General features: G+C 58.0%; 4 protein-coding genes across 4 annotated transcripts in view; 2 read left to right on the plus strand and 2 right to left on the minus strand.

Annotated features, from left to right (window-relative positions):
* Window positions 1-822: 822 nt before the first annotated feature.
* VOLCADRAFT_121422 (uncharacterized protein) lies at window positions 823-14586 on the minus strand (the record flags this gene model as incomplete). The annotated part of the gene is made up of 18 exons (XM_002955404.1): window positions 14559-14586; window positions 14409-14472; window positions 13985-14107; window positions 13553-13636; window positions 13191-13277; window positions 10151-10168; window positions 6716-7509; window positions 6187-6422; window positions 5871-5965; window positions 5222-5384; window positions 4376-4554; window positions 3915-4099; window positions 3474-3605; window positions 2776-2917; window positions 2405-2483; window positions 1979-2154; window positions 1279-1377; window positions 823-927 (listed from the first exon to the last, which is right to left on the minus strand). Exons 2-18 carry the CDS (start codon window positions 14439-14441, stop codon window positions 823-825), a joined length of 2730 nt encoding a protein of 909 aa, XP_002955450.1. The 5' UTR covers window positions 14442-14472; window positions 14559-14586.
* A 409-nt stretch (window positions 14587-14995) lies between these two features.
* Window positions 14996-18692, plus strand: VOLCADRAFT_41779 (uncharacterized protein; the record flags this gene model as incomplete). Its single annotated transcript, XM_002955339.1, has 8 exons — window positions 14996-15316; window positions 15746-16255; window positions 16492-16588; window positions 16757-16893; window positions 16996-17052; window positions 17274-17402; window positions 17869-17949; window positions 18423-18692. Coding segments are annotated over 8 exons (1602 nt in total), but the record flags the coding sequence as incomplete, so codon positions are not given.
* A 1808-nt stretch (window positions 18693-20500) lies between these two features.
* Window positions 20501-22085, minus strand: poa4 (20S proteasome alpha subunit D). The gene is made up of 2 exons (XM_002955405.1): window positions 21809-22085; window positions 20501-21639 (listed from the first exon to the last, which is right to left on the minus strand). Exons 1-2 carry the CDS (start codon window positions 21942-21944, stop codon window positions 21017-21019), a joined length of 759 nt encoding a protein of 252 aa, XP_002955451.1. The 5' UTR covers window positions 21945-22085; the 3' UTR covers window positions 20501-21016.
* A 255-nt stretch (window positions 22086-22340) lies between these two features.
* The window catches only part of VOLCADRAFT_65935 (uncharacterized protein), a gene marked incomplete at both ends in the record, with an annotated part of 5793 nt that continues 1983 nt past the window's right edge, over window positions 22341-26150 (plus strand). The window contains 7 exons of the mRNA XM_002955340.1: window positions 22341-22425; window positions 22546-22627; window positions 23372-23449; window positions 24082-24181; window positions 24595-24746; window positions 25271-25520; window positions 26006-26116. Of these exons, the coding sequence (XP_002955386.1) occupies window positions 22341-22425; window positions 22546-22627; window positions 23372-23449; window positions 24082-24181; window positions 24595-24746; window positions 25271-25520; window positions 26006-26116 (858 nt within the window). The remainder of the gene's footprint in view (window positions 22426-22545; window positions 22628-23371; window positions 23450-24081; window positions 24182-24594; window positions 24747-25270; window positions 25521-26005; window positions 26117-26150) is intronic.

Consider the following 26150-nt stretch of genomic DNA (forward strand, 5'->3'; position numbering starts at 1 on the left):
TGAAGTATCAGTTCTCGTATGCTACAGTAAAGCAGTGAAAGCGGTTTCCGACGCCCAAAACAACGCGATGCAGCCAAAGCCAACTCTTTGCAATGCTGATGCACAGACACACACACGGTTAGGACTCTGACCCGATATAACGCCCCTCCAATGACGGAATGCTTCAACGGTCGTTCCCGTTGGGGTATATACGGTTAGGTGCCCCTGGCCTGTGTCAGACCCGTATCGACATGTAACAAGCATACATACACATACACACACATAGAGACAACTTGTCAATCCTGAGCTACAACACACAAACAAACCCATCACCGCCGGGGCCCCATCCTCCTCCTCCGCCTCGCCTACCCCCGCGACCTCCCTCATCTAAAACAAAAGAACACCACCCGGCCCCTCACCCGCACCCTCCGCCAGACTCAGCTCCCGAAAGGAGCCCCCCTACCGCATGCATGCAAGGAAAGCGCAGCGCATATCCCTATGCGTGCCTTTACGGACTCTGTGTGCCTACCAGTCCCCCCAATCAATTCGCACCTCTCTACCCCACCATGCAGCGGCGGCCCCTGCAGCAACCGCGACGGCCCGATTAGCTGCCGCACAGACAGACGCACATATCAACCCTGCACAGACCCCGTTCCCCCATCCGGGCCCGGCTCCAGCATCGCACTCTCTCCGACCCCCGCTGCCCCTCCTGCGCCCCCCCACCGACCTGACACAGGGTCAATCCCAAAAGGGAGGACTGTGGCGGCGTTGTGTTCCTCCTCGCGCCCCAAGCAACCAACCTGCATGGCACCAACCACCAGCCCCGTCTGATCTCTCCCCCCTTCAGGCCAGTGCGAAGTGGTTGGCCTCCTCCTCCATGACCCGGTCCACCAGCTGGGGGATGCGGTGCGACCAGGGCACGTTCACCGGCTCGAACATGGCCTGTACCTGTACAGAGGGGAAGGGTGTGTGTGTATGTGTATGTGTGTGTGTGCAGAGGGGGGAAAAGGTGAGGGATAAAAGGGCAAGACAGGACAGGACAGGGAAACACAAAGGACATCGCAGCACGCACAGCGCGAGTCACGGTTTCCGAAACGGCACAAAACACCGGAACGGTCGAGTGTTAAAACAACACTCGGCGCAGACAGCAACGCAGCAGCAGGAGGGGCAGCAGCAGGAGCAGCGGAGCGGACGTCAAGAGGCCAATCACCACCACGCAAGGCCGGTGCTACCCTCCCCCCTACCACCACCCCCACCACCCCCACCCCCACCACCCCACCACCACCTCCTCCCCCTCACCTGGGTCAGCACCGAGTGATCCGGATCCAGCTTATTGGACCAGCCCTCCAGTACCAGCGTGGTCACCACCACCGCGCATATGTGCCCGGGAAGGCTCACCTGCCGCGGAAGAGGGGGACGGGGAAGGGGGAGGGGTAAGATGGGCCACTGGCGAATGGAGCAGATACCAAAAAGGGAGGGAGGGAAAGGAATACGAACCACGAGCGAGTGAAGCTAATGCCAAGGAAAGACTGCTGCGGCAGATGTAAAGGACGGCATAACTAACCAGTCGGCGGTTGTGAGGAAGCAGTCCGAGAGGAGGGGAGGGGGAAGGGGCGGGGAGGGGAGGGAAATACGAACCACGAGCGAGTGAAGCTGCTGCCAGGGCAAGAGTGTACCAGGGAGGGGAGGGGAGGGGATCACATGGTTGTGCAACAAGCAACGGGTTATCCTGACTGTCTGCTGACGTCCGAAGCCGAGGGGAAAGGCGCAGGAAGGCGGGGACGGGGAGGATGGGTGATTCAGTTGAGGTGCTCGCAGCCAGGTGCGACCAGCCAAGAACAGCTGCATCGATGCAAAATGCAACGCATCAACTAATCAACTGTCAACGTCCTCATGTCGAACGACCAACAGCGGGGTGACGTTGTAACGGCTACCCCGCGGGACCCGCACAGACCACACCGACAAACGGCCCCGGGCAAACACAGGGGATCACCAACACCTGATGCTGCCGTACAAGCTCCAAAACCGACGCCAGCGCATCCGCCCCGTTCTTGAACGAGCCGACCTCCTCCCCCCTCCCCTCCGCCGCTGCCAGATCCATCTTGTGCAGCTCCTCAAACGCCTCCTCCATAGCCAAGCGGAAGGCCTCCGGGTCGGGGCAGGACTGGGATTCACCTGTGGGCGGGGGAGGGAGGGGTAGCGGGGTAGGGGATGTAGGAGAGGGGGAAACAGGGGGACACATGCGCAAGGTGATTGAAGGAATGAACTGCCGGCGTCCAAGGTTCAAGCGGAGAAAGGGGGAGGGAAAGACGAACCACGAACGAGAAGGGAGAAGGGGGGGCCTCCGCAACAACAGAACAGTACCCGGTGCGGGTGGGTGTGCGGGTGAGTCCTCCCGCCCTCCCTCCGGCTCTAAGCACCCCACCTGAGAACCTCAACGTCCAGTCCCCACACGCCCGGCCATCCATGGCGGCGAAGGAGCGGAACAGACCAACCATATTGACCTGGTAAAGAGGAAGGGGGGGCGGAGGGGAAGGCGGAGGGCGGGGAGTTCTAGCAAAAGGGGGGTGGAGGGGAAAGACGAACCACGAACGAGTGAAGCTGCTGCCAGGGCAAGGGCAAGGAGGGGAGGGAGCACTGCATCAGCAAATCAACATGGCCCAGAAGCCCCCTCCCCGGGGGCGCCCAAAGGAGTAAGGCTGCTGCCGGCTAGGAGGCGGGTAGCAGCGCGGGGCGGCAACCCCGCACGTTTCCTTTCCCTCCTCTCTAATCCCCCCCCCTTCCCTCCCCCTTCACCTGGTCCGTGGGTGACAGCTCCGTGGCCATACCCACATCCAGCAGCACCAGGGAGGGCTGCAACCACCTCTGCTGCAGCAGCTCTATCCGCGCCCTGTTAGCCGGGGCTACCGCGGGGAGATGACGGACCTTGTCCAGGGCGCTAAAGGGGGGGTGAGGAGGTGAGGGGATTTCAAGGAAAAGGAGGTGAAGGGGGGATAATGAAAGTGTAGTACGGGACAGAGGCATGGTTTCAGCAGCGATAAAGGTGGGGGGTGCGGTAGTGTGTGTGTGTGTGTGTGTGTGTGTGTGTGTGTGAGGGGAGGGTGTCAGTGTTGGGAGAGGATAACGCTTAACGAGGTGGATATGTGCGCGGAGGCCATGCTTTACGAGCGCAGCCGGGACGTCGAACCCATAAGACGACGACGGGACATGGACAGGTGAGATTTCTGCGACGAGAGGCCCCTTAAGGTGAGGGGAAAGAGAAGAGTTACCCGCGGGCAGTGCGCCCCGCATCATTCTGCGGTCGAAGCGGTACCTCGCACTAAAAGGAAGGGAAGGGCAACAAGTGCCGCTTCCGGAGCTGAAGGCCTGAAGGAGCCCCCTTCCACTGCCCCCCCCCTTCCTCACAAACGACTTGGCAGCCCACACCTGGCCTCCCCCAACATTCTCTACATCTACTCCAACCCCCCCCACCCGACGCCACTCGTCTGCCGTACCTGTACAGCAGTCCCAGCAGCCCCCCCGGTGGATCCAGCCGTACAAGGATGTTCCCCGGGTGCAGATCCGAATGGATGAGGTTGTCCACCAGCATCATCTGAAGCATGGTGCCACTGCCCAGCTCGGAGAGCCTTTGGGGGGGGGGGGAGAGGGAGGGGAAGATGGAAGAGGGAGGTGTATGTGTATGTGTTGTGTTGTGTGTGTGTGGAGGGGGGGTGGACAGCGGAGGAAGGAGGGGTAAGGAAAGAAAAGGCCTCCGCCTGCAAGTCCGCAGAAATAAAGACTCTGTTCTGCCATTGCCCCAACCGCTGCAACCACCGGGCACGTCACGTCCCCACCCTCACACACACACACACTAACACACACACACCCTTGTTGGCAACACGGACATATGCCCCCTCTGGGTGCAATACACACATACGGACGCACGCACGGACTACCTGTGGTTGTACGGGTTGTTGTCGCTCTGTATGTATGCCGTGATGTGCTCCCCTGTCTCGAACGTCTCCACCAGCACGTCCGGGGTGACCAGCGGGTAGAGGGGGACGGGGAACGACACGTGACGGGTTTTACGGAAGTTGTGGTTGAAGCGGCGGAGGTTGTTAGCCTCGCGGGACAGATCCACCTGCGCAAGGGCGACAGAGGGTTGGAAGGGGGGGGGGAGAGTTGGGGGAGGGGTTAAAGACGGACCACTGGCGAATGGAGCAGGACAATTGAAGCGGGTAATAAATGAGATCGACGGGTACTCTATACAGGAGTACGCAGACACTGCGCGAAAGGGATGGGGATGGGGGTGGAAGGTATTTAGGGAGGTCGTAACACATTCACATATACACACACACACGTTTTCCCTCCCCACACACATCCTACCCCCCCACACACACCACCCTAACCCCCCCACCTGCTCCCTGAGCGGCGCCGCAAACTGCGACAGTGTTTGTTCCAGCCTCAGGTGCTTCAGGGAGGGCGCCACGGAGGCCAGGTGCGCCACCGCCATCATGGTGGCGAAGTCCCGCAGGATGGCGGACCCCACACCCGGGTGCCGTACCTTCACGGCCACGGTGGAGCCCGCGGGCACACCTGGCGGGGGGGTGAGAGGTGCCCCGTGGGGGGGTGGGGGGGAGAAGGGGGGAACACGAACCACGAACGAGTGAAGGGGTTTTGGGGTTGTGGGTGTGGGGGGGCCCCGTGAGTGGGGAAGGGGGGAAAGACGAAACACGAATGAGGTAGGCTGATGCCAAGGAGGATAGACGGATACGCCTGTAGGGAGCCCGGGGCGCGGAGGGGGACAAGAAGGGAGGAATGTGTATGTGCCAAGTCCAGAAACCTGCAGCCGGCCGAAGGATGCTAATGCAGTGGCCAGGAAGGGTGCGTCGAAGGGTACATGCCCCGGGGGCTGAGGGGGCTGAGGGGGCCGCGGTGGGACAGAAACCCCAGCAGGACGCCCAGGTGGAGGTGGCGGTGGCTGTGAAACCACCTCGGGAGTGTGGGGGGTCCTGATGGACACCGCAATGATGGTAATGGAGGGGGGGAGGAGGAGAGATAGTCCCCAGTCCAGATGCCGTCCTCATCAATCTACCCCCCCCAGCCCTCAGCCCCCAGCCCCCCGCAACATTCCCGGCCAAGATCAATCCCCTGGCACACCTCCCCCCCCCTCCCACCCTCTTCCGGCAGTGGCGGCAGCATCACGTAAACCCCCGGACTCAACCCCGCCTCCCCCGGCTTCTCCCGCACCCCCTACACGCACCCGTCATGGCTGCTCCCTTGTCGCTGAGTACGGCACGATGGATCTGACCGATGGATCCAGAAGCCACTGGATCTCGATCTATGGATTCGAACAGCTCGTTCACAGGCATACCGAATGCACGTTCGATTGCGGCTTGTGTATATCGAAAGCTGTGACCCGGAGCCTGTTGGCGGGTTGGCAGTAAGCGCGGGATCGGTTGGTTGGTGTGTGTGTGGGGAGATGTTGGGTTTGGCCGTGCGGGGTGTCGAGAGGCGGGTGAGGGTGGGGGTGGGGGTTAGAGTGGTATGATTGTTGAAGGTGAAGGTGAAGGCCGCCCCCCAGAGGAGGGGACTCGGTCTGGGAGGGTATGCTCATGAAGACGGGGAAAGGGCTAGCGGGGATTGTACGGCTTTCGCGATACACATGCACATAAGAGTCAATTAAGAAAACACGTGGTATCGTTGCCGTACAACCAAGGAATACGCGTTCTAGCTCGGGCTTGCTAGTTCCCCGAACATGCCAATTCACATATACGCACACATACATACATACAAACACAAGCACACGCACATACACGCAAAGGAAACGAAGACAGTCCGTGTCGTACTCGCCCCGGTCCCCTCCACTCCCACCCACCCCCCAATCCCCCAACCCCCCCAACCCGTAGCACCTGGGTGTGCAGTCGCTCCAGCTCAGCACACATATCCGGGGGGAAGAGGTCGTGGCGGGTGGCGGCCCACTGGCCCCACTTGATGAAGGCGGGACCTGGACCCGGAGGACGACGACGAGGAGGAGGAGGGGGGGAGGGGGAACAAAGACTTCGAAACCCTACCTAGGGCAGTTGCGTGTCGTCCACCTAGAGCTGTGGCAGCGGTGGCTGCTTTGAACATCGGTAGTTGCTCCTTCGACATCTGCATATAACAATTAAATTCCCCCGACACCCGGGCCCCCAAACCCGGCCGGCCCCCCTCCCCCCCCCCACGCACCCGCTGCCTCCAACGTCCTCCTCAGCAGCTCCATCCACTCCGCCCGCCGGAACTGCAGCTGCAGGGCCACGGGGGCCGACAGCAGCACCGGGGCGAAGAGCAGCAGCAGCCACAGCGAGCGGCCCAGGCTGACCAGCAGCGAGGTCATCTGCACGGGCAGGGCCTGCCACCAGGGCAGGTCGGAGGGGTGCGGATGAGGGACGTCCAGGTAAAAGCTGAAGGCATCCGCGCGGGAACTGCGGAATGGGGGAAAGGGGGGAGACAGGGGGGGCAGGGAAGGGAGTTGTGTGCGACGGGGAGGAGGGTTTCATAGTACGGACGAGAAGTACGGCACCAGCTGAGGACCTAGGCGGGACACAGATGGGACGTCCGGGAGCGACAAAGGCAACCCCCTAAAAACTAAAAAGACGACTTTTGATAATGTAGATATGCAACTTGCAACGAACAACCGACAACCAATGCCTAATTAAAAGCTGTGTTTAGCTGTGTTTATATTCAAGTTGGTTATTACCGTTTGTCCTAAACTCACTTTCGGGCGTTGCGCGCCAATTCCGCCACAGTCAGCGCCAATGTAACCGGTAGGTTGTTGGCAAGAACGTTGATGGCGCTGAGGAGGAAGAAGTGGAGCTGTCGTACGCCAGGCAGGCCCCAGCCGTACGGCAGCCATGCATAGGACTGCTTCGACAATGCCACCAGGGCCCCCCAGCTCAAGCTACCCCAGTACGGCGCCATGGCCTCCAGTAGAGATTGTTGAACGGACTGTCGTACATTCGCCAGGTAGGCCTGAGAAGCGTGCCAGCCAATGCGGGTGCGACGGGCAGCGGCGGCGGCGGCGGCGGCGGCAGCCGCCGCGGTGTGGCTGTGCGGTTGCACCGGCGCCGCCGGGCCCAGCCGGACAGCGGAGGCAGCGAAGGAGCGGAAGAAAGCCACACTCCGGGCCCCGTGCGCCGCCGCCGCCGCCTGCCTCCCCTGTGCCGTTGCTGAACCGGTCTGGCAGTACACTGCTGCGCCATGCAGCCGACGAAACACGGCCCCCGCGGCGAGGCGACCTCCTAACAGGTTGGCGGAACTGGATGCGCCAGAAAGCGCCGATGATACTGTGGCCCTGTTACCCCATCCGCCGCTATCGCCGCCGCCAGGGCCCTCAGTCCTGCAGGCCCCGCTAACGCCATTTCCACCGCCGCGGCTTGGCGCCCCAGCGGATCCCAAAGTCAATCCATTCGCCGTGGGCGGCGCTGCAACCGCCGTCCCAACGGGTCGTCCACCGCCAGCGGCGGCGCTGGGGGTGCGGACATGGGTGTTGGCGGCCGCTGTGCTGCCGCTCTGCGTGACGGGGGCGTGAAGGTCAGGAGAGCGGGTGGGATTCCCGTGCAGAGAACGAAGTGTTTGTTTGACCAGAGCCCCTGGAGCGGCGGGGGAGAGGGTGGAGGAAGCCGCGGGAAGCGGCGAACCGGCGCCTGAGGATGGCCGCCCGCGAGCGAAGCAGAGCTGCTGACCACATCGCTGCGATAGTCGCCGGCTGAAAGCTGAGGCCAAGGGGTGGAGCGCTGACGAACGTGCCCCGCGGCATTGCAGCGCGGTAAGCAAGGCCGCCGAGGCAATCAGCCGCGCCTGAGCTTCTGGGAACTGGACCCAAAAGACCCTACAAGTACAGGTTGCATCCTCTGAGCTTCATATATTGTTCAAGCCGTCCAGACAAAACATCACCCTCAGATGGGACTCGTATATATAAAATAAGCATGCCGGGCAGCCGAAACCCAGGACGTGCTCAGGAACATTATCAAACGTCTTACCCTTGCTGTTCATTCTCAGCGCTGACCATGCTAGCACCACCGACTCCAAGATACCAGGAAATGGTATATTCACGCGCGCTATGCGCTGCGCCACTTTAAAAGAGTTATGGAATGAGAATCTATGTCTCGATGCGATCGACTGTCCTCATCTGTGAAAGGCTGCTGCAGTTCAGTTAGATGGAGACAATCAGGCTCGCAGAGGCAACGAAACGATACGGTAATCAACGAGGTAGCGCAACAAAAAATTACAATATGCTTCGCATTGAGGGACAAAGCGGGGCGAAATGTGTGGTACATACAGAGGTGTTGTCATGGTGTCGTGTCGTGCTGGTTTGCGGTTTTCGTCGACAAACCACAAACCCATAACGCCGTCGCTTTATAACACCATTGCTAAACGATCTTATAAATTTGCAGGACATGCCAGCTGCACACCCGCTCGGCGTCGACACTGCAGGCTGAACCCCGGGCCGCATAAATAATCAACTATCAACTTACAGGCACTTGCCACCACATCACACCATCGCAGCACGAATCTAAAATACGCTATGCATCACACACAAAGTATGCAGCTGAGCTGTGGCCAGAGCGAGCATTATTCTGTACGGTTGATCTTGCTGATACGGCTTTGGGCTGAGGAGCTTTAGATGTTTGCTGGTTCTTTTTCTGATGCAGCATGATCCCACACAGACGTCCACGTCCACGTACACACACATCTACATGCGCACACATACACAAGAGGTCACGAAACGGACACTCAAACAATCGCTTACCCAACCCCCGAGTGGTGGACATCGAAGATCCGTTCTTGTTCCTCTCCCAGGGGGGATGCACCGTAGGGCCCCCCCCGCCACCCGAGCAAGGGGCACATCGGAGGGAAAGGACGGACTGCTCATTACGCGCAGATTAGGGGTACAGTTCCTTGCACGCGGATCAGATCCCGCACGGACCTCCGTTACGAGCGCCACGGACTCTCCACGGGCAGCAATACCCGCAGCGACAAAACACACCGCTCGGGCAGTGAAACACGTGGGCGGGAGCTGCCCCGGGGTGAGCGCAGTCACACGAACTGCGGTATCCTCAGCTTTGGGCCGTGGGGCTCGAACCCACAACAGTCGCCAGGGGCCGGACCATGTATATCATTGCCCCCATCCATCCCCAACACATCACCCATCACTGCCACCAGTTCCAGGACCACCGCCTGGTCCTGCATCGGCTTCACCTCCGATGCCGCACCCGCAACTGTGCAGGTAGAGCTCCTCCTTCGGCAACACCGCCAGGTTCATGCCGTATACACGTATGTAAGACATTTGCCGTACACACGTGGGAGCTCTCGCGGGTACTCCACCACCGGCAGTAGGAGCAGCAGCAGTAGCAGGACCACGGTGTCTCCCGATTTTGCCGTTCTGGCGGCCCGATAACCCAAGAGCTCGTAACAGGTGGATCCACCATCGTCTGTACGACTGCGGAAACTTGAGAGTCCTTTCTTTAAATGCAGTGATCTTCCAAATTGCTGCACGCTAGAAACCTTTCCTAAAATCTTTGCTGCTGCTGCTGCTGTTGCTACGGTGATGCTGTTGGCAGCAGCAGCAGCAGCAGCAGAAGCAGCAGCAGCAGAAACATCACAGCAAAACATCAGAGATCAGCCCAAACTAAGTATCAATGCTGCCAGCCTCCGGCCAAACTAATTTGTGCAATTTCCCCAAGCCCCCGGATTATCGTATCAAAAACAAAAACAGCGAAAAGGGTGCTAAACACTGTACGGCATACGGAACAGTACAGCATCACACCGCAGCGACCTCTGAACGCCTTACCCAGCTTGGTAATCTACCTGTCGTGCGCATACCATACGTGGCCCCCCACATGGGGATGTGCTCCAGCCCGACACAGCACCAAGACCGCCGCCACCGCATCCCCCTGCAAACACGAGAAGATGCGCAATGCCGATAAACCTGGGCAGCACGTAACCGTTCCGGGTAGAACAGCTACAACTCTTTGCCGATCTGCCGCGAGCCCTCCTGCCAACACCTTACCTGTACGGCGAAATACCGAACGTACGAGCATTACAACGAGGGTGTACCAGTGGGGCGCGCCTCCAGCACCCAGGGGTTACAGGAAAGGGAAAACACACGCCGCGTCAGTCCCCCTCCATCTGCTAGAAACAATGCACTTACCGCCCGCACCGCCCGCACCTGAGCAAGCAGATGCCGTACGAGTATCATGACGCACATGTCGTAGTCGAACACTCTGTTCCCACTTCATGCCAGCTAAAATGCGACAATGCGTGTTCTCATTCACCGCCAGCCGCCGGAGGAGCCACCCCGTGCAGTAGTGTAGGTGGCAGGGTAGGCAGGAGCAGAGGGAAACGCAGGTAGGACGAGACGGAAATCCAAGCAACCCTACCACGCAGCAGATTCTCCCCAAACCCCCCACACGCACATGTCCCCCACACATTCCTCACGCATACTCCCCACGCACACTCCCCGCGCATAGATACAATCATGTCTGGCTAACGGCCTGCAGCGCGGACTTGAGGTTGCGCTGCGGCTTTGGTCTTTCCTAAAGCGTCTCGCTGACTACTGCTGTTGCTGTTTCTGCAGACCGCCAGCCAAACATGATTGCACGATTCCATCATACGTTCTTCAGCAAAACCTAAGCAGTACGACCAATCGCAGAGCACGACAGATTATGAGCGACCTGAGATTCATGACTCACATTGCAAGTATCCCAGCTCGTGTAGCGGCCAATTGCCCCGGCTGTGTTGTTGCATTGTCGCCGAGCGGTCACACCAGCTATGAGGAAGCACCAGGGGCAGGCAGGAGAGCGATTATCCAGCTCGCGCTAGTTATACATACCTTGCAGTCTCTGCCTGTAAGCAACCAAACAAAAGCGATTGTCGGCCAAAACATGGGAACAGCCATTATTCATACACTCTCCTTCAGCACTCCGGCGAATGGCCTAATTTATGTCAATTGTCACCAAAATATTTCCTATCTCATAGATGTTGACTCTTAATGACGATCAACTTGGAGCAAAGTTGCCCTCCTCATGCATAACTGCTGTGACTTTATCCCAGCCTTGCTGAAACTCTCACCCTTCCTTATAGTATGTGCTCCTGATTTCCCTGTAACTCGTGAATATCGGCCGCCATCGCCCCATAAGAAGTGGACAATTGCCATCGCCGCACGACACCAGAAGCATAGTAGTGGCAGCCTAAACCTGTATGCAAAGTAGTGGTAGACTCATGAGCTTCCATGGCGGGCTAATCATGACCTCCATGGCAGCAACTGCAAAGCTGCTGTTCCATGTCTTAACTAGCCTTCTGGCAGCGCTCCAGTCAAAGGTGACCCACCTAGCAGGTCAGAACCTCATGGATCATCCTGTGACCAGGAGCGTGTCGATAAGTCTTCACGGCAGGTTGCAAACAGAAAGACCACCTGTAGACGTCTCAGGTGTAGTAGTGTCGCTCCAATTGACCTTGAGATGAGGAAGTGTAAGTAGGTCAGACTCAAAAATGTAAGTGGTCGGAACAGTCAAGGCAAAATAAGCCCGTTGTGGAAGGCCCGTTGTGAAAGGTTTTGACATCTGCCAGCTTACACCATCGGCCTTGAACATATCAGGCTTGTCAATTCCACTTATAATTTGTATGGCTATAAGCTAATAGTAGCTTATCGATCCCTTGCAGGCCTCCAAATATGCCTGCTGCTGGTTGCGTACGGGAACGAAGCTTGGAACCTGTTCCAAATCGTACAATTCACAATTCCGCCATGATGGTAGCGGACTTGTCCAAGTGAAGAGGTAAAAGGCAAGGCTGGAATGCGTAGGGACCTGACTGAAAACCCAAGTTACGGTTGGACCTCTGAGGCGAAAAGGTTCTCTATCCGGAAAGAGCTTTAATGGGGATTTCCAGAAGGAAAGCAGGTCGAAGGTAGGTTGAAAACTGGAACAGCGAAGACCTGTACAAGAATCTGATGCGCCTGTGCGGCAGCAAAACAACGCCGCCAGCGAAACCAGCTGAGATGGCCATTGAACGAAACTTAAATCCAACACAGATTCTCGACACGGCAAAGCAAAAAGAAAGACCCAATAATTAAATCCGTCGCGCCTTCATCGCGGCCCCCATCGCGACACCGAACATGTCCAAACCTACCCCGTCTTACTCGTTTTGGACTACATGCAGAGACCCCTACTGCCCTACTGCGTATGTACGTACTCCTGTTAAATGAATCATCCTTGATAATAACCAATCGGGGGACCTCCGGAACCGAGCTCTCTTGTGAAATAATGGATTGAGCATTGTGTTGACTGTTGGTCGGTCAAGATGAATCATTAAACGATATCGACCTCGTCCCCGAGACTTCTTTCCCTGACAGTTGCTCCCCTGACTACCGCTTGAAAGGAAAGCCACATGTGTGTGTACGTGTGTGTACGTGTGTATGTATGTATGTGTGTGTCTCTTACACCTCGGTTGCGTTACCCAGAGAGGTATCATCATATTGTACACATCATCATTAACCCATCCTGATGAGTCCTGGTGATGGCACTCAGCGGCGCGAATCCGCTCCATCACTCTATCGTGGTAGTAGAGTACTGCATACAACACATTACACTTTCCGGCGGTGTGCTCGCCGGCGTTCCAGCACGCACGTCACAGCAGCTACATACAGTCCTTGGCGCCAATTCGGAAAACCACCGCATCCGTACGGCTTCGTACGGCAAGCTCCGGCTTCGTGATTTTGTAGTACTGTTAGGGGCTCCAGCCGGGCCGCCATCGGGGAACATGAGCTGGGGTCAGGTAGCGAGCATGAATCGCTGACACCGATATGATGAAAGGCATGGAGCGCAGAAACCCAAGCACCCGGTCCACCCCAGCACGTTAACACCCTCACCTGACCCCACGGGGGCTATTTTGCGACCATCCGTGGCGGGGCGGGGCCAGCTCTCCGCACGCCACCCCAAGGATGAGCCCTAGTACAAAAGCCCTAGGACGCCGGCCCCCCTTCCAGAAGCGTCCCAGCCTCCGGGGTCAATGAAAACTGGGGAGGACACTGCTTCAACAGCCGGCGGTGTGACCGCGGCGAGGCCCCCGCTGTCCCAAGCCCCCAGTACTGGGTGCCTTTCACTTTAAGGCCGTTGGTCTTACTTGTCCCCCTTTAAAGCCTCGCGAACCTTGCAGCGTTCCCTCTCCCTACCCTCCCCCCCCCCGGCCCCCACCTTGTCAATCAGGTCCACATTCGCAGTCATCGCCAGCTCCGAAACCGGGACTTGCTCACCCTGTATTCGTGACTTGAGGGCCTCCAACTGCAGTACATAAAAAGTACGGTAAATCAAAGCAAGGATGTGTAAGATGTTACAATAGTGCACTGGTTTCCACGGCATCCATCCATCTGGAAATGGGAAAAATTCATTCCCCAAGTCCAGCGCGTGCAGCATCCACCCCGAGTTGGGAACACTGGACGGCTCGGGCGGACTGGCTCGCTGCACACATGCGCCTACATCCGTTCCTGTCCGACCCCTTAGTCGACCTTTGCGCCCACCGCCCTTCCGCTCCGCACCCCTCCCGCCGAGTGCCGCACCTCCTCAGCTGTGCAGTCGAACCGCGCCGCCAGCAGTGTCGTACTCGTGTCGGTGACGCCAAAGCGCTTCAATGACTCCACCACCTGCACTTCGCCACAGCATCGATCGCGAATTGGGTAACGTGATATCGGACCACGTGCCACCCCACCACACGGGGCACTAGAAGTCAATGCCGGAAAAGCTCTCTGAATCTTTAGGATAGCTGCGTATTCCGAAAGCTAGTCGCTTTGTGTTTTGATGGTGTAAAGGAGGAAAAGTGGCGTGTCACGTTTTTGCAGAACCCAGAACAGTGGGCACGGCCCGTGATAGCAGTACAAGGCACGCCGTACAGCGCATGCAACATGTCCGTGGCGGTGTGGTGGGGGGCTAGAAAGGGGGGTTCAATTTATTGCTGAGATGGAGATGCATGGGTACGAGCATGCCGTACGCACGTGTGTCATCCCACTGGTGTTATGTATGAGCTCCGTGTGAAGGGACTTGGTGGTCAGCTGCCCCGAAGATTCCGCCGCCAGCGCCGCGTACCCTGCCAGATGCACTACGAACGGATCAATAACCTGTTTGCAGGAGAGACAGCATCGACAACAAAAGCTGTTTGGAAGGGAAACGGTGAGGCTTTCTATTAGGGTGTGGGCCGCGAGGGGCATCTTCCGCTGGCAAGCTATTACTTGGAGGCTGGGGAGGGAATTCGGCAATATGCATGAAATGTTGTACTGACCGTACCCGCCAGCGACATGCAGGCCCCCACAGCGGATTTTACTCAAGAGAATTAAGGTATAATTGTCGTACAATTACAGCTTTTTAACGGGTAAGCTGAACCATCGTCGACTAAGAAGGGACCTGTGGTAGGCGCCTCACCGTCTCCGCGTTGATGTAAGCAAATTCCGCCATGCTCGAGTCAGAAATCGAGGCGCGCACATCCCTGGCGTGCACCGAAAGACAATAAAACCGTTTTTGTACTGGAAAAAGACGGCTAATTCGATCAGAGTGGTATTTTTCCTTGCTTACTTTATGTTCCTGCACTCCTTGAACAGAGCAAGTGTTAAAGTCCGTCCAGGGTAAGACTCGAACGTTAATACCAATTCAGACATATCTGTATCTGGCCTCACCGAGTACACGAAGCAACTTAAAAGCTCTGCGGCACCTGCCTGGAGGCCGCAACTGCATTTCAGTTATATTTGTTTTCACTATGGTTTCGGCGCCTTACTATCCGTGCCAAAACCATGAAGCTGTAATTCACGCACCAGATTGCATTGTAGGTTGAGAGTCCTGATATCACCCCACACAAAGCCATAGCAAGGATTTGTTACGCCCTTGTGATGGCTGGCACGCACATTTGCGTCCCCTTGTTGTCCATAGCTCAACATGCATCTAATCGCCCGGTATTTATAGACGAACAATACCATGTGGGTCCGCCCCCGCAGATCCCTGCCTTGACCGAGGCGACTGGTTCGCAGGTGCTGCATCGGGTTGCGCTCCTCAGCCGCGCAATCCTCAGCCTCTCTATCACGCCCGGCAGTGTTGTCGTCCTTGTGGCTCAAACCTCGGCCGCTGTGATGGAGGCTATGTTAGCTGTACTGGACGCCGGCTGTATCCTATGCCCCGTCAATTGGCGATGGACGACCGCGGAGCTGTCCCAAGCGCTGGTTCGGCTCGGCCCAGCACTGGTACTATTCGACATCAGCTGTTCTGATCTTGTCCATAAGGCTCTGGTCTCTGCATTCCCGCCATCTTCTTTAGACCTCCGTAACCACCACTCTCAACCTGTACCTTCACGCCCGACAGCGAAGTCGCCGCTTGTCTGCCTTATCAATCACTGGATGATGCCACTGCCACCAGATGTGCCAATCGATGACGGCCGGGCTACCTTACACCAGACGCAGCAGCAGCAGCAGCTCCGAAACCAGCATCATGTCAAAGATCATAAATGGCATCAACCGCGCCAACAGGATGCACAACATGAGGTTCCTGCAGCAACGGGACCCTTCAAGACTCTTCAGTCCGTATCCTCTGCACTCTCAACCTCAATCTTTACCACGAACCAGTTATTACAGAAGTGGGAGCCCTCTTCGGCCGCGGTGCCGCAGGTGGTGTCGCAGATACCTCCAGCCCACGTATCTCATCCTCTTGCAGCTCCAACATCCTCACTCGATAGCCGTTGCCAGCCACAGCCACAGCTGCTGATAAAACCCCAGCCACAACCCCAGCCACAACGACAACCGGAGCCGCAGCTTCAGCTCCTATCATCACCATGCGGTACGGCACTCCTGGTATTCACCTCCGGCACTACAGCCGCCCCCAAGGCGGTTCGTCTCAGCCACGCCGCCTTCCACATTCAGTCTCTGGTCAAACTTGCCCTTGTGGGTTATTGCCGCGAGGACACCTACCTGCACCTGGCGCCGCTCTTCCACATTGGTGGTCTCTCATCCGCTTTTGCAGCCCTCATGGCAGGCTGCACGCAAGTGTTCCTGCCGAGATTCGAACCGCGGTTGGTGCTGCGAATCATTGTCCGTCACACCGTGAGCGCGTTCATTGCCGTGCCTACCATGTTGCAAGATCTGGCGGCCGCAGCGACCGCAGCGGCGGCGGAGGCTGCTTGTGGTGGCAGTAGCAGTGGTAGTGGCGGCACATCGGGCCTGAGGCCCCCCTGGGGCTGTGTGCGGCGCATCCTGGTGGGAGCGGGGCCCACCTCGCCCCAGTTGCAGGTGGGGCGACAGGGCGACTTGGCGACGTTCGTAGGGTTTGGAACTGGCGGTAGCTCACGGCCCTTGCCTCGATCGGAGACCTGTAACGTTCAGTATGTGTATGTGTATTTTTGTATTTAAAATGAGTTGGGTGTGTATATATGTATGTATATATTTGTATGTCGACCTTCTTTCACCCGGATGGGGAAACTTCCCCTCCATACCTAATGATAGCACATGCGCACACCCGACGCCAGGACGCCATCTGCCGTACCTTCCCTGGCGCTGACCTCCTGTCCGCGTACGGCATGACGGAGGCGTGCTCGTCCATGACGTTCCGCCACCTCAGCAGCGGTGCAGGTTGCGGCCGCGGCGGCCCTATAGACGCCTTTCACCGACCTCTCCACCCCCACCCCCACCACCACCAGTGCAATGGGCAACAGCAGCAGCTCACATCGGCAGTAGCACCAGTAGCCACAACAACAGGGACATCGGGGGCAGCAGTAGCAGCAGCAGCGGCAGCGGCATCTGTGTCGCCCTCAGGGACCCCTCCGGCCGCCGCCGCCGCCACTAGTGCGGTGTGCGTGGGCTGGCCTGCCCCGGGCGTGCAAATCCGAATCCGAATCCGTACGGAGGCGGCGGCGGCAGACGCTGGTGCTGTCGTACCCTTGGGCAGCCGCGACACGGTCCTGCCCGCGGAGGGGGTCCCTGTCCGCGGCAGTCCTGCGTCGTCCTGCCACTTTCTGGCTGGCGAGGTGGAGACCCGGGGGCCTCACGTGATGCTGGGCTACTGGGGCAACTCGGCGGCCACCGCGGAGGTGCGGAAGGGGGACTGGGGGCGGAGAGGGGGCGAGGGGGGGGAGAGGGACAGGGGGAGAGAGGGAGAGAGAGGCGGGATTGGGAATCTGGAAAGCAAGGAGCAGAGCTGGCTCCTAGTTGGGGTAGGGGGACATGCCCCGTGCCGGAGAGTGTTGCCCGACTCGCTGAGGGTGTATAATCCCTCCCCGTCCCCCCCGTCCTCTCTCCCGCCCCCATGCAGGCGATATCCGCCGATGGTTGGCTGAGTACGGGGGACCTGGGCTATCTGGCTCAGGACGGGTCGTTGTGGTTGTTGGGACGAGCCAAGGACATGATCAAGAGCGGCGGCGAGAACGTGTTCGCGCCCGAAGTAGGGTGTGACCGGAACGCCCTTCCCCCACTCTCCATTGCGCCAGTACAACATGACATATCGCACAGGGTTTGCATGCACATGTTGCACATGTTTTATTTTGACAGCACCTTTTCACACCTCCTAGCAGCTAGCTGGGGGGCGATGTAGGGCGGTGTGTTAATATAGCCCCGGGAAAGGGGCCCAGCAGTAGCAGCAGCAGCAGCTTCCCCAGCACCTGACGCCATGTGACGTCACGTCACATCGGTATGTATGTATGTATGTGTATTCGCTTCTTGCCGTCGTTTCGGCACACACAGACATATTCCGGACCGACCCACCGAATGTTGAGTTCTCCCTCCATTCCCCCACCCATTCCCCCCCAACTACCACCCACCCATCCGCCTACCCCCCAATTCATTCGTTCGTGGTTCGTCTTACGCCCCACTACCACCCACTACCACCCACTACCACCCACCCAACCCAGGTGGAGGCGGCTCTGTGCAGTCACCCGGCTGTGGCGGCGGTGGCGGTGGTGGGACTGCCGGACGAGCGGCTGGGGGAGAAGGTGTGTTTCGAGAGGTGTGTGTGTGTGTGTGTGTCTGTGTCTCAGATGTGAGAGGTGAGAGGGTGTTTATTGCGCTAGGTGGAGGTGCAAGACGGCAAGACGGGAGGGAGGGAGGGAGGGTAATGAAATAGAGTTGTGGATAGCTCCGTAGGGGATACGTTTGCGGGGAAGCTTGTAGGGGGGGAGGAGATGGTGGCGGTACGGGTGGAATGGAGCCTGCTGGTGTGTGTGTGTGTGTGTGTGTGTTTGCGTGTGTGTGTGCCATATATATCTGGCTGGGCCTGATGTATGAACGTTATGTATGTGTGTATGTGCATGTGCATATGCAAAGCAGAGGAACTCGCCAGTGGGGGTTCTGGAGTTACAGCCACTCGGGGTCCCCCCACACCCCACACCCCCTCACGCACTGAGCATGCGCCCTATGAGGATTGGGGCGCTTCCCTCATCACACTTGGGCCGCACATGCTGCACAGGTCGCAGCACTGGTGGTTCTGCGCAACGAGTGGAGCTTCCAGGACACAAGCACCACCAGCAGCACCATGAGCACCAATCGCAATGCCACCACCACCACCACCACCACCACCACCAGCGGTTGCATCACCAGCCTGGCGGACCTGCAGGCGCATTGCCGGGCTCAGGGCTTAGCAGGATTCCGGCTACCTCGCTTTGCGGCGGCGCAACGGCAGCCGCTGCCCACCACCAGCTCGGGCAAGGTGGCTAAAGCGGAGGTTCGGGAGCGACTGAGAAAGGCGGCGAAGGGGGAGGTGGAGCGGGAGGGGGACGGGATACTACTGGTGATCCGCAGTCGGCTATGACTGTATGTAGGACTGTATGTATGTAAGACTGTATGTATGTTAATGGCCATATGTATGTAAGACTGTATGTATGTGTGGAAAGACCCAGGCCAGTGGGTTTCAGGGACCAAATATCTCGTCAGCATGAGTGAGTGGATCTAAGCGTGCCGCCACACATACATGCGTGTGCGCGCACTTGTATGTGTGGATGGATGTGGCGGTGTGGGGTGTAGATGTACCCGGGACGACAAAGGAGCGGTCCCGATAGCATGCGTGGGTTTGGGCAGGGCGGAGGAGAGTGATGGGGTGTGTGAGCGGCCTGGACGGAGGTTGGAGAGGTGGGGCCTTGCTTCCACCTTGCTATGAGGGTAGTCTGTGGCTATGAAGCTGTGCTGCTTGCGGCATACAAGAGGGTAGTCGTACACAGGGGGTGAGGTGCGTGTGTCCGTGTGTTTGGTGGAGCGCGATTGCTTGGAGGAGGGGGGGTTGTGTGCTGCCGTAGATGGCCCTGGATGGCTGCGGAACCTTCCGCGGACGACCCCGGGCCGCTGGGCATCCCCGCGTTGCTGTGTACGTAATGCATGTATTTAATTAATGGTTGATATGAGGAAACTCTATATCTGTATATTAACTATTTCTGTCCATGTCTATGTGTGTTGTGTGTGTATGTTGTTCGCCAGCGGCCCCCTTTCCCGGGCAGTCCCTGCTCTCCCCTGCTAGAGGGGCACCCTAATCCGTCACCCCATCCGACTTCAGAATATATTCGTTGGGTTCGGCAACTCACCACCAGCATCCAACCAAGTCTAGCGGATCAACGGCGCATCAACTTAGTTCCTGGTCAGCTCGCAAGTTGATATTATCACGTCCTACACCGTCCATATGATGGGGGGCCACCTCCCATTTCAACACTCCTCAAACACCCTAGGAGCCGGCAGACGGATTTGAACCCGGGTCGGCCGGGAACAGAAGTCAGGCCTTGTGTGTATGTGCCATCGAGCAAGCTGTGGGTGGAAGAGATCCCGACCGCATGTGATTTGTGTGGACCACATGGCGATGAAGAGTGAAGTGCTCTGCGGACCCCGATTGCTCTAACCCCTCCTCCTGGTCCTCCTCCGCTTCCCCTTGTCCAGTGCGCCTTTCCCGGCATTCTGGGTCCAGCACACCTTTGGGGAGAGACAAAGTGCAAGAGCCGAGTGTAGGGAATGCAGTAGAGCTGCAGTGTTTATTGAACACGTGCCAGGGATGCATGCCCACTACCAAGGGGGTGGGGTGGTGGTCCTGGGATGGGGTGTACATGTGCCTGCCTGCCAGTACCTTGCGCAGACCCCAAGGGACATACATACAGACGTCTTGCTGCGGGAGAGCGCAGTGCAGCAGCACTGAAGTAAAGCCGCAGTATCGCGGCGCAGTCGACAGGGAGGCCGCCCCGTATGCGGGTGAGGAGGGAGTAGCCATGTCATCATACCGGCTTTGTCTGTCTGTCATTCCATCAGTCTGTCTCTTTATCTTCTGGAAGCAAATCGCGTGCGGAGGGAGGCGGCGGCAGGGCTGGACACCAACAAACTTGCCAACAGAGGAGACATATATACATGATACACAATTGCAAGGTGGTTGGCAGTTGGCGGTTATACCCCACTGCCGATGGGGCTGCTGGAGGATGTCAAGAGAGAGACAGCCCTTTGCTACATATCCTGTGAAGTGAGTCATTCTTTGAGACGCGCTGGGGAGACCTTCCGAGGAGGTGCACGAAGGGAAGTGGCATGTGCACAGTTTTAAAACAAAACATCGACCAGGCACGCGGAAAGTATCTGAAGCCGCCGCCGCAGCAGCAGTAGAAACAGCAGTAATAGCGGTAGTCGAGTCGCGCACATGAAAGTACGAGACATCGGCGGCAACATAACAATGTTCGCGATCCGAACTGCAATAATGTGGTGACTCCCGCAACACCATTCTGCCCACTCCGTTACCCTCGCACCACCTATCGTGGACTATCCGCCTGTGCACTGGCCGGTGCACATGATCGATGCAGTTGATACCCCCACGCCGACGACACCCACCTTCATGCATCATGTGCATGCTATCCCCCCACATACACCGCCACCCCGCTCCTCTTTCATACGGATTCCATTCAGACCCCCACCGGCCTTATCTAACGACCAGCCGCGACGCTGTGTGTGTATTAGCCCACGCCCACGCGCCTGAGCCCCTGCGCAACGTCATCCGGGAGCTGATGTCCGAGGATACGCTCATGCCCCGGGGAGAGCTGGGGCGTCTCACGAGGACGTGCCCGCACCCGCCCCGCCTCGCTTGGCTGCATCCGCCGCCTTCTTCTCGTCCTCGATCTCCTTGACCAGCGTATCCACTTCTTCATCAGTCAGCACCTTGAGCCCGGTGCCACGCTCCATCACCGCCACCTCAATGTTCTTGCTGCCTGCCTCCACCGTCTCCATAAGCGCCCGGATTGCCAGTTTGACCGTGTCCTTGCCGGACGTCTCTACGAAGTGCTTTTCTAAGAACTCTCGAACGGTTTTAGAGTTGCGGCCGATGGCGTTTGCCTTCCAGGCGGACGAGGTGCCGGACGGATCTGTCTGGAAGAGCTGGGGAACACCCAGAGGATCGAAACCGACGATGAGAGTTGAGATCCCAAAGGGTCGCACGCCACCGCTTTGCGTGTATCGCTGCTGCACGCCGGCGATGTACTTGGTGATGTAGTCGACGGTGACCTTTTCGTCGAGGGTGAGGCGGTAGCTCTGGGCCTCCACGCGGGCGCGATTGGCTAGAACGCGCGCGTCGGCAGTCAGGCCCGCGAATGCGAGACAAATGTGGTCGTCGATTTTTATAATCTTGCGCACGGTGCGCGCGTCCTGCAACTTGGCAGTGGATATCTTCTCAACACCTACGGTGCGCGGTCGGCAAGGGGCAACGGGTTTTGGTTTCTGACGAGCTGGCGGAGGTTCGCGTGCTTACTAGGGGCGAGGGACATGGCAGTCGTGGTGGAAGTTCAGGCTTCGGCCGAGGCCCGCTGTCCAGAACGTTTATTGGTTGCCAGTAGTTCGGTTACCTACCTAGCACGACTGTGTCTTGTCCCTTGACGCCGACGGCAAGGGCGCCTTTCCGCACTGCCTCCAGCGCGTACTCCACTTGGAAAAGATGCCCATCCGGAGAAAAGACGGTGATTGCTCTGTCATATCGTGCGCTCATATTGGTTTCAAGTCAGCTTCAGTGGAGGCCAGGACAAAGAAAGGTTGTATTTGCGTGTGCAGATCCGGTATGAGCTGTGCAGCCGATAGGGGTTATCACTACCTTCAACCTGGAATAAGCACCGTAAATCTGCCAAATTCTCGTTACAATATACAGGTGCAAGAACAAGCCTCGTCTCATGCCATTTCGGGTCCAGCTCCGAAAACCAGGACGGTTCGTCCCCTTACCACTGTTGCTCGTGACCGATTCCCCAGCGCCGGTTATATTCTGCAAGTACGTTTAGTGCGTAAAAACTATCAGGTTAAGCATTGAGGTGAAGCTGCTTGAAACCTCTGTATCCTCACCCGCTGCCACGGTCCTAAGCGTCTGGAACCTGCAACCATGTCCGACGATGAGATGGAGGATTATGGATTTGAGTATTCCGACGAGGAACCGGAGGAGGAGGACGTCGACATAGAAAACCAGTACTACAATGCAAAGGGTGAATGATCACGCGAGCCCTGCATTACGGGTTATACCTTATTTAGCACGATGACAGATCTGCTACACGCTCTTTGGTATAGTGCTGTGCGCGCGCTACAAACGAGGACCTTGCCCGCAGGCATGCTAGAGGGCGACGATAGCCGGGAGGCAATTGATGCCTTTAGACAAGTCGTGGATATGGAGCAGGGAAAGGGAGAATGGTACGTGGTGGGGTGAGCCGCGTCGCTGACAGAAAACATGGGCATGTTAGGCAGGGGGCCACGGTGGGTTTGGGCACTGGCACTTTTGTGGCTTTTTTTTCCCGGGCAAGTCGGTCGGAGCCGCACATTGACTCACGTCAGGCTCGTAGACCTTCTTTCAATCACCACCGCATGGTGGCCTTGCCAGCTTGGGTTAGGAAGACGGCGTAGTAGTGCTGCCCTGACCCATACCTCTGATACGGCAAAAAGGGGGCCCTCTCCATCGCCCCGAAATCAAACGAAATAGTATCCCGGCTCTCCATGTTTGAATCACAACATCAGCTGGGACTGTACAGCGGCGGCGGCGGCGGCGGCGGCTACCACTGGATTCTGGATCCAGATCCTAATTGAGTTTGATGTGGGTCAGGAGGGACATTAGCAACTCCGTGCAAGTTATCCGCAGTCTATTCTCGTGTTGTTGTTGTTGTTGTTGTTGCCGATTATGACGATCATCACGAGGTTGAGGATGATTAGGATGGGGGTGTTGTGCCACTGTAGGCGCCAGGAATGCCGGGGGGTTGTCGCGCAGATGGTCAGCGCCCAACCTAATCGCGGTTCGCTTCCGCGCCCGCTCACATAAGCCCACACCCCTCTCTAGCTGCACCCCCTCCTCCCTCTCCCTCTCCCTCTCCCCCCGCCCTCCTCGTCATCTCGTGGCCAACCTTCCTGGCAACCCGTACTCCGCCTGCCTCTGAGAATCCCCAGGGGCTTTAAAGCTCTAAAGCAGCTGGTGAAGCTGCACTACAAGCTGGGGCAGTACGGCAAGATGATGGATTCGTACAGGTACGGCAGAAGGTCCTTGTGGTGGTGCTTGTGGTGGTGGTTGCGGGCCTCGTTCAGTATTATACATTCCGTCCTGTGGGGGTGCTGAGGATATGAATGAGATCGCGCGCGCTGCTACTCAGAGACATGGGGCTGTCGGGTTCGACAAAGGGCATGATCACCACCACCCGATCATCACCACCGTCTCAGCGTAACCAGCACCATCATCTCCCGCCCTGGCTGATGCCGTCCTTGGCATGTCGGAAGGGCGATGGCCCCTTCCTGATCGTCAGGGGCGCCCGCGCCCGATGATCTGTTGGTGTTCATCTGCCGTCCCTCCTTTCCCGCCTCTCACCCTCCCTCTCCTGGGCCCAGTGCCTTGCTGCTCTGAGCCCTCCTGCTAGCGATGCGAATGAACTACTGCATGGGGTTGTGTGTGTGTGTGTGTGTGTGTGTCTTACTGTCGCGCCCGGGTGGTGGTGGTGGTGGCGGTGGTGGTGATGGTGGTGGTGGTGGTGGTGATAATGGTGGTGGTGGTGGTGGGTTCTAAGGGTCGGTCAGCCAATTTTTTCTCCAGCTTCCTCCCTTATGGATGTCTGCTACATCGCTAATCTCCTGCTGTCTGTCTGTCTGTCTGTCGCCGTTGCAACCAGGCTGATGCTGAGCTATGCGGAGAGCGCGGTCACAAAGAACGCGAGCGAGAAGAAGATCAACAGCTTGTTGGACTTCATGGCCGGGGCGTCGGATATGCAGGTAAGGGGGGAAGGGGAGGTAGGGGTGTCCGTCAAGCCCAGGGGCCATGGACTATATAGCCCTCCTCATCCAGTCACCCGACATCTATAGAGACAGGGCAGCCATCACTACCAATCTAATTTAGTCCATTAACTAGACCGCATCTCCACACCGCAGTAGCAATCCGTAAACCTAATACTCCCGAGCAATGTCGGGGATTTGCCTAGGAGTTGAACCCGGGACCTCATCTGCTAATTGCAGTGAGAGTCACGAGACCAGACAGTGTGCGTATATATGTGTGTGCGATGATTCCTCCCATCCCCAACCGCCCAACCCCCAACTCCCAACCCCCCAACCCCGTCCCCCCTCCTGGCGCCCGCTGCGCGGTACGTCTCCTCTCCCTCCCCCCCTCCCCCCTCCCCCGGCCCCTTCAGATCCTTCAGGAGTTTTACGAGGCCACCTTGCAGGCGCTGGAGAAGGCCAAGAACGAGAGACTGTGGTTCAAGACACAACTTAAACTTGCCAACTTGTGGTTTAAAAACCAGGAGTACGGCAGAATGAGCAAAATTATCCGGGAGTTGCACAAGTGAGTGAGTAAGTGTGTGTGTGTGTGTAAATTAATGAATACGGAGTTGTGCACATAAATGCTGGTTGTTTTATGTAAATAAATGCCCTTTGTTATGTCCCACTGTCTATTGGTAGCATCTATCCAACACCTGTACATGCCTGTATCCCTGTATGTATGTTTGTCTGTATGTATGTATTATATGAGTATTATGTGTGTGTGTTACATGGTCGTGGGGGCGCCTTCCCCGTACCTGCAAACCGCCCAAATACGAGCCAAGGGCTCAAGGGCTGCCAGGTCGCCTATAAGCACCATCCTACCTCCTAACACTTCAGGCAAAGCAAGTGATAACGGATACTAACGACCAAAGGGAACGATAGAGTTGCGGTGGGACCATATACGTTCCAGCATCCTTGCCTTGTATGTGTGTATGTATGTGCCTGTTGTGTCACTCACGCCTTGAGCCCCCCGAGCCCCCCCAACCCCCGAGCCCCCTGCATTCCCCCCCCCGGCCCCCCCCCGCCCCCCCCGCCCCACACGCACAGATCTTGTCAGCGAGAGGACGGTAGCGAGGACCTCAAGAAGGGCACTCAGCTGCTGGACATATACGCGCTGGAGATCCAGATGGCCACGGAGCAACGGAACAACAAGCGGCTCAAGAAGCTCTACCAGCAAGCGCTCACCGTCAAGTCGGCCATCCCGCACCCTCGCATCATGGGCATCATCAGGGAGTGCGGAGGCAAGATGCACATGCACGACCAGCTGTGGAGCGAGGCGGCCACGGACTTCTTCGAGGTGGTGGTGGGGGGAGGGAGCAGGGGCCCCGAGGGGGGGGGGCTGAAGGGCTTTTAAGGGCGGGGGGGCGGGGATTGGGGGGAGTGTAGAGCGTAGTTGAATAAAAGGTGGCAAAGGACAACGTGGGTGAGGGGTTGGAAGCATGATGATGCAAGGTTGTACTGATGCATTCATTGCAAGGCCTCCCCCCTTCGACCTCCGTCGTACAGTCCCCTTGCATTTGTATCGATTTTCGTCCTCTCGCGGATTCGTCATCTCGCGGATTTCCCCGTGCGGGTGCGCCCCCGCTTCCTCTGTGTTTCCCTCCCCCCTTCCATTCCCCCCTTTCCGACTTCCTGCCTTCACCACCTCCATCGCCTTCGCGGGTAGCGAAGGCACCGTCGCTGCGTCCCCCATTCAAGATTGTCCTCATTCACCAACCGGGGCCCCCTCTCCCTCCCTCCCTCCCTCCCTGCCCCCATCCCTCCCTCCCTCCCTCCCTCCAGGCTTTCAAGGCCTACGACGAGGCGGGGGTTGGTCGCCGAGTGCAGTGTCTCAAGTACCTGGTGCTGGCCAACATGCTCATGGAGAGCAGGGTAGACCCCTTCGACGCGCAGGTAGGGGGGGGAGGGGTAGGGGGGAGGAGGGGAA

Source organism: Volvox carteri (genome assembly GCF_000143455.1).
Source record: "Volvox carteri f. nagariensis unplaced genomic scaffold VOLCAscaffold_51, whole genome shotgun sequence".
Classification (NCBI taxonomy): domain Eukaryota; kingdom Viridiplantae; phylum Chlorophyta; class Chlorophyceae; order Chlamydomonadales; family Volvocaceae; genus Volvox; species Volvox carteri.

Coding starts and splice junctions, on each gene's coding strand:
- poa4 (XM_002955405.1), bottom strand. CDS start 21,944: ATGAGCGCACGATATGACAGAGCAATCACCGTCTTTTCTCCGGATGGG. Junction 21,640..21,808: donor ACAAGACACAGTCGTGCTAG/GTAGGTAACCGA, acceptor CGCGCACCGTAG/GTGTTGAGAAGATATCCACT.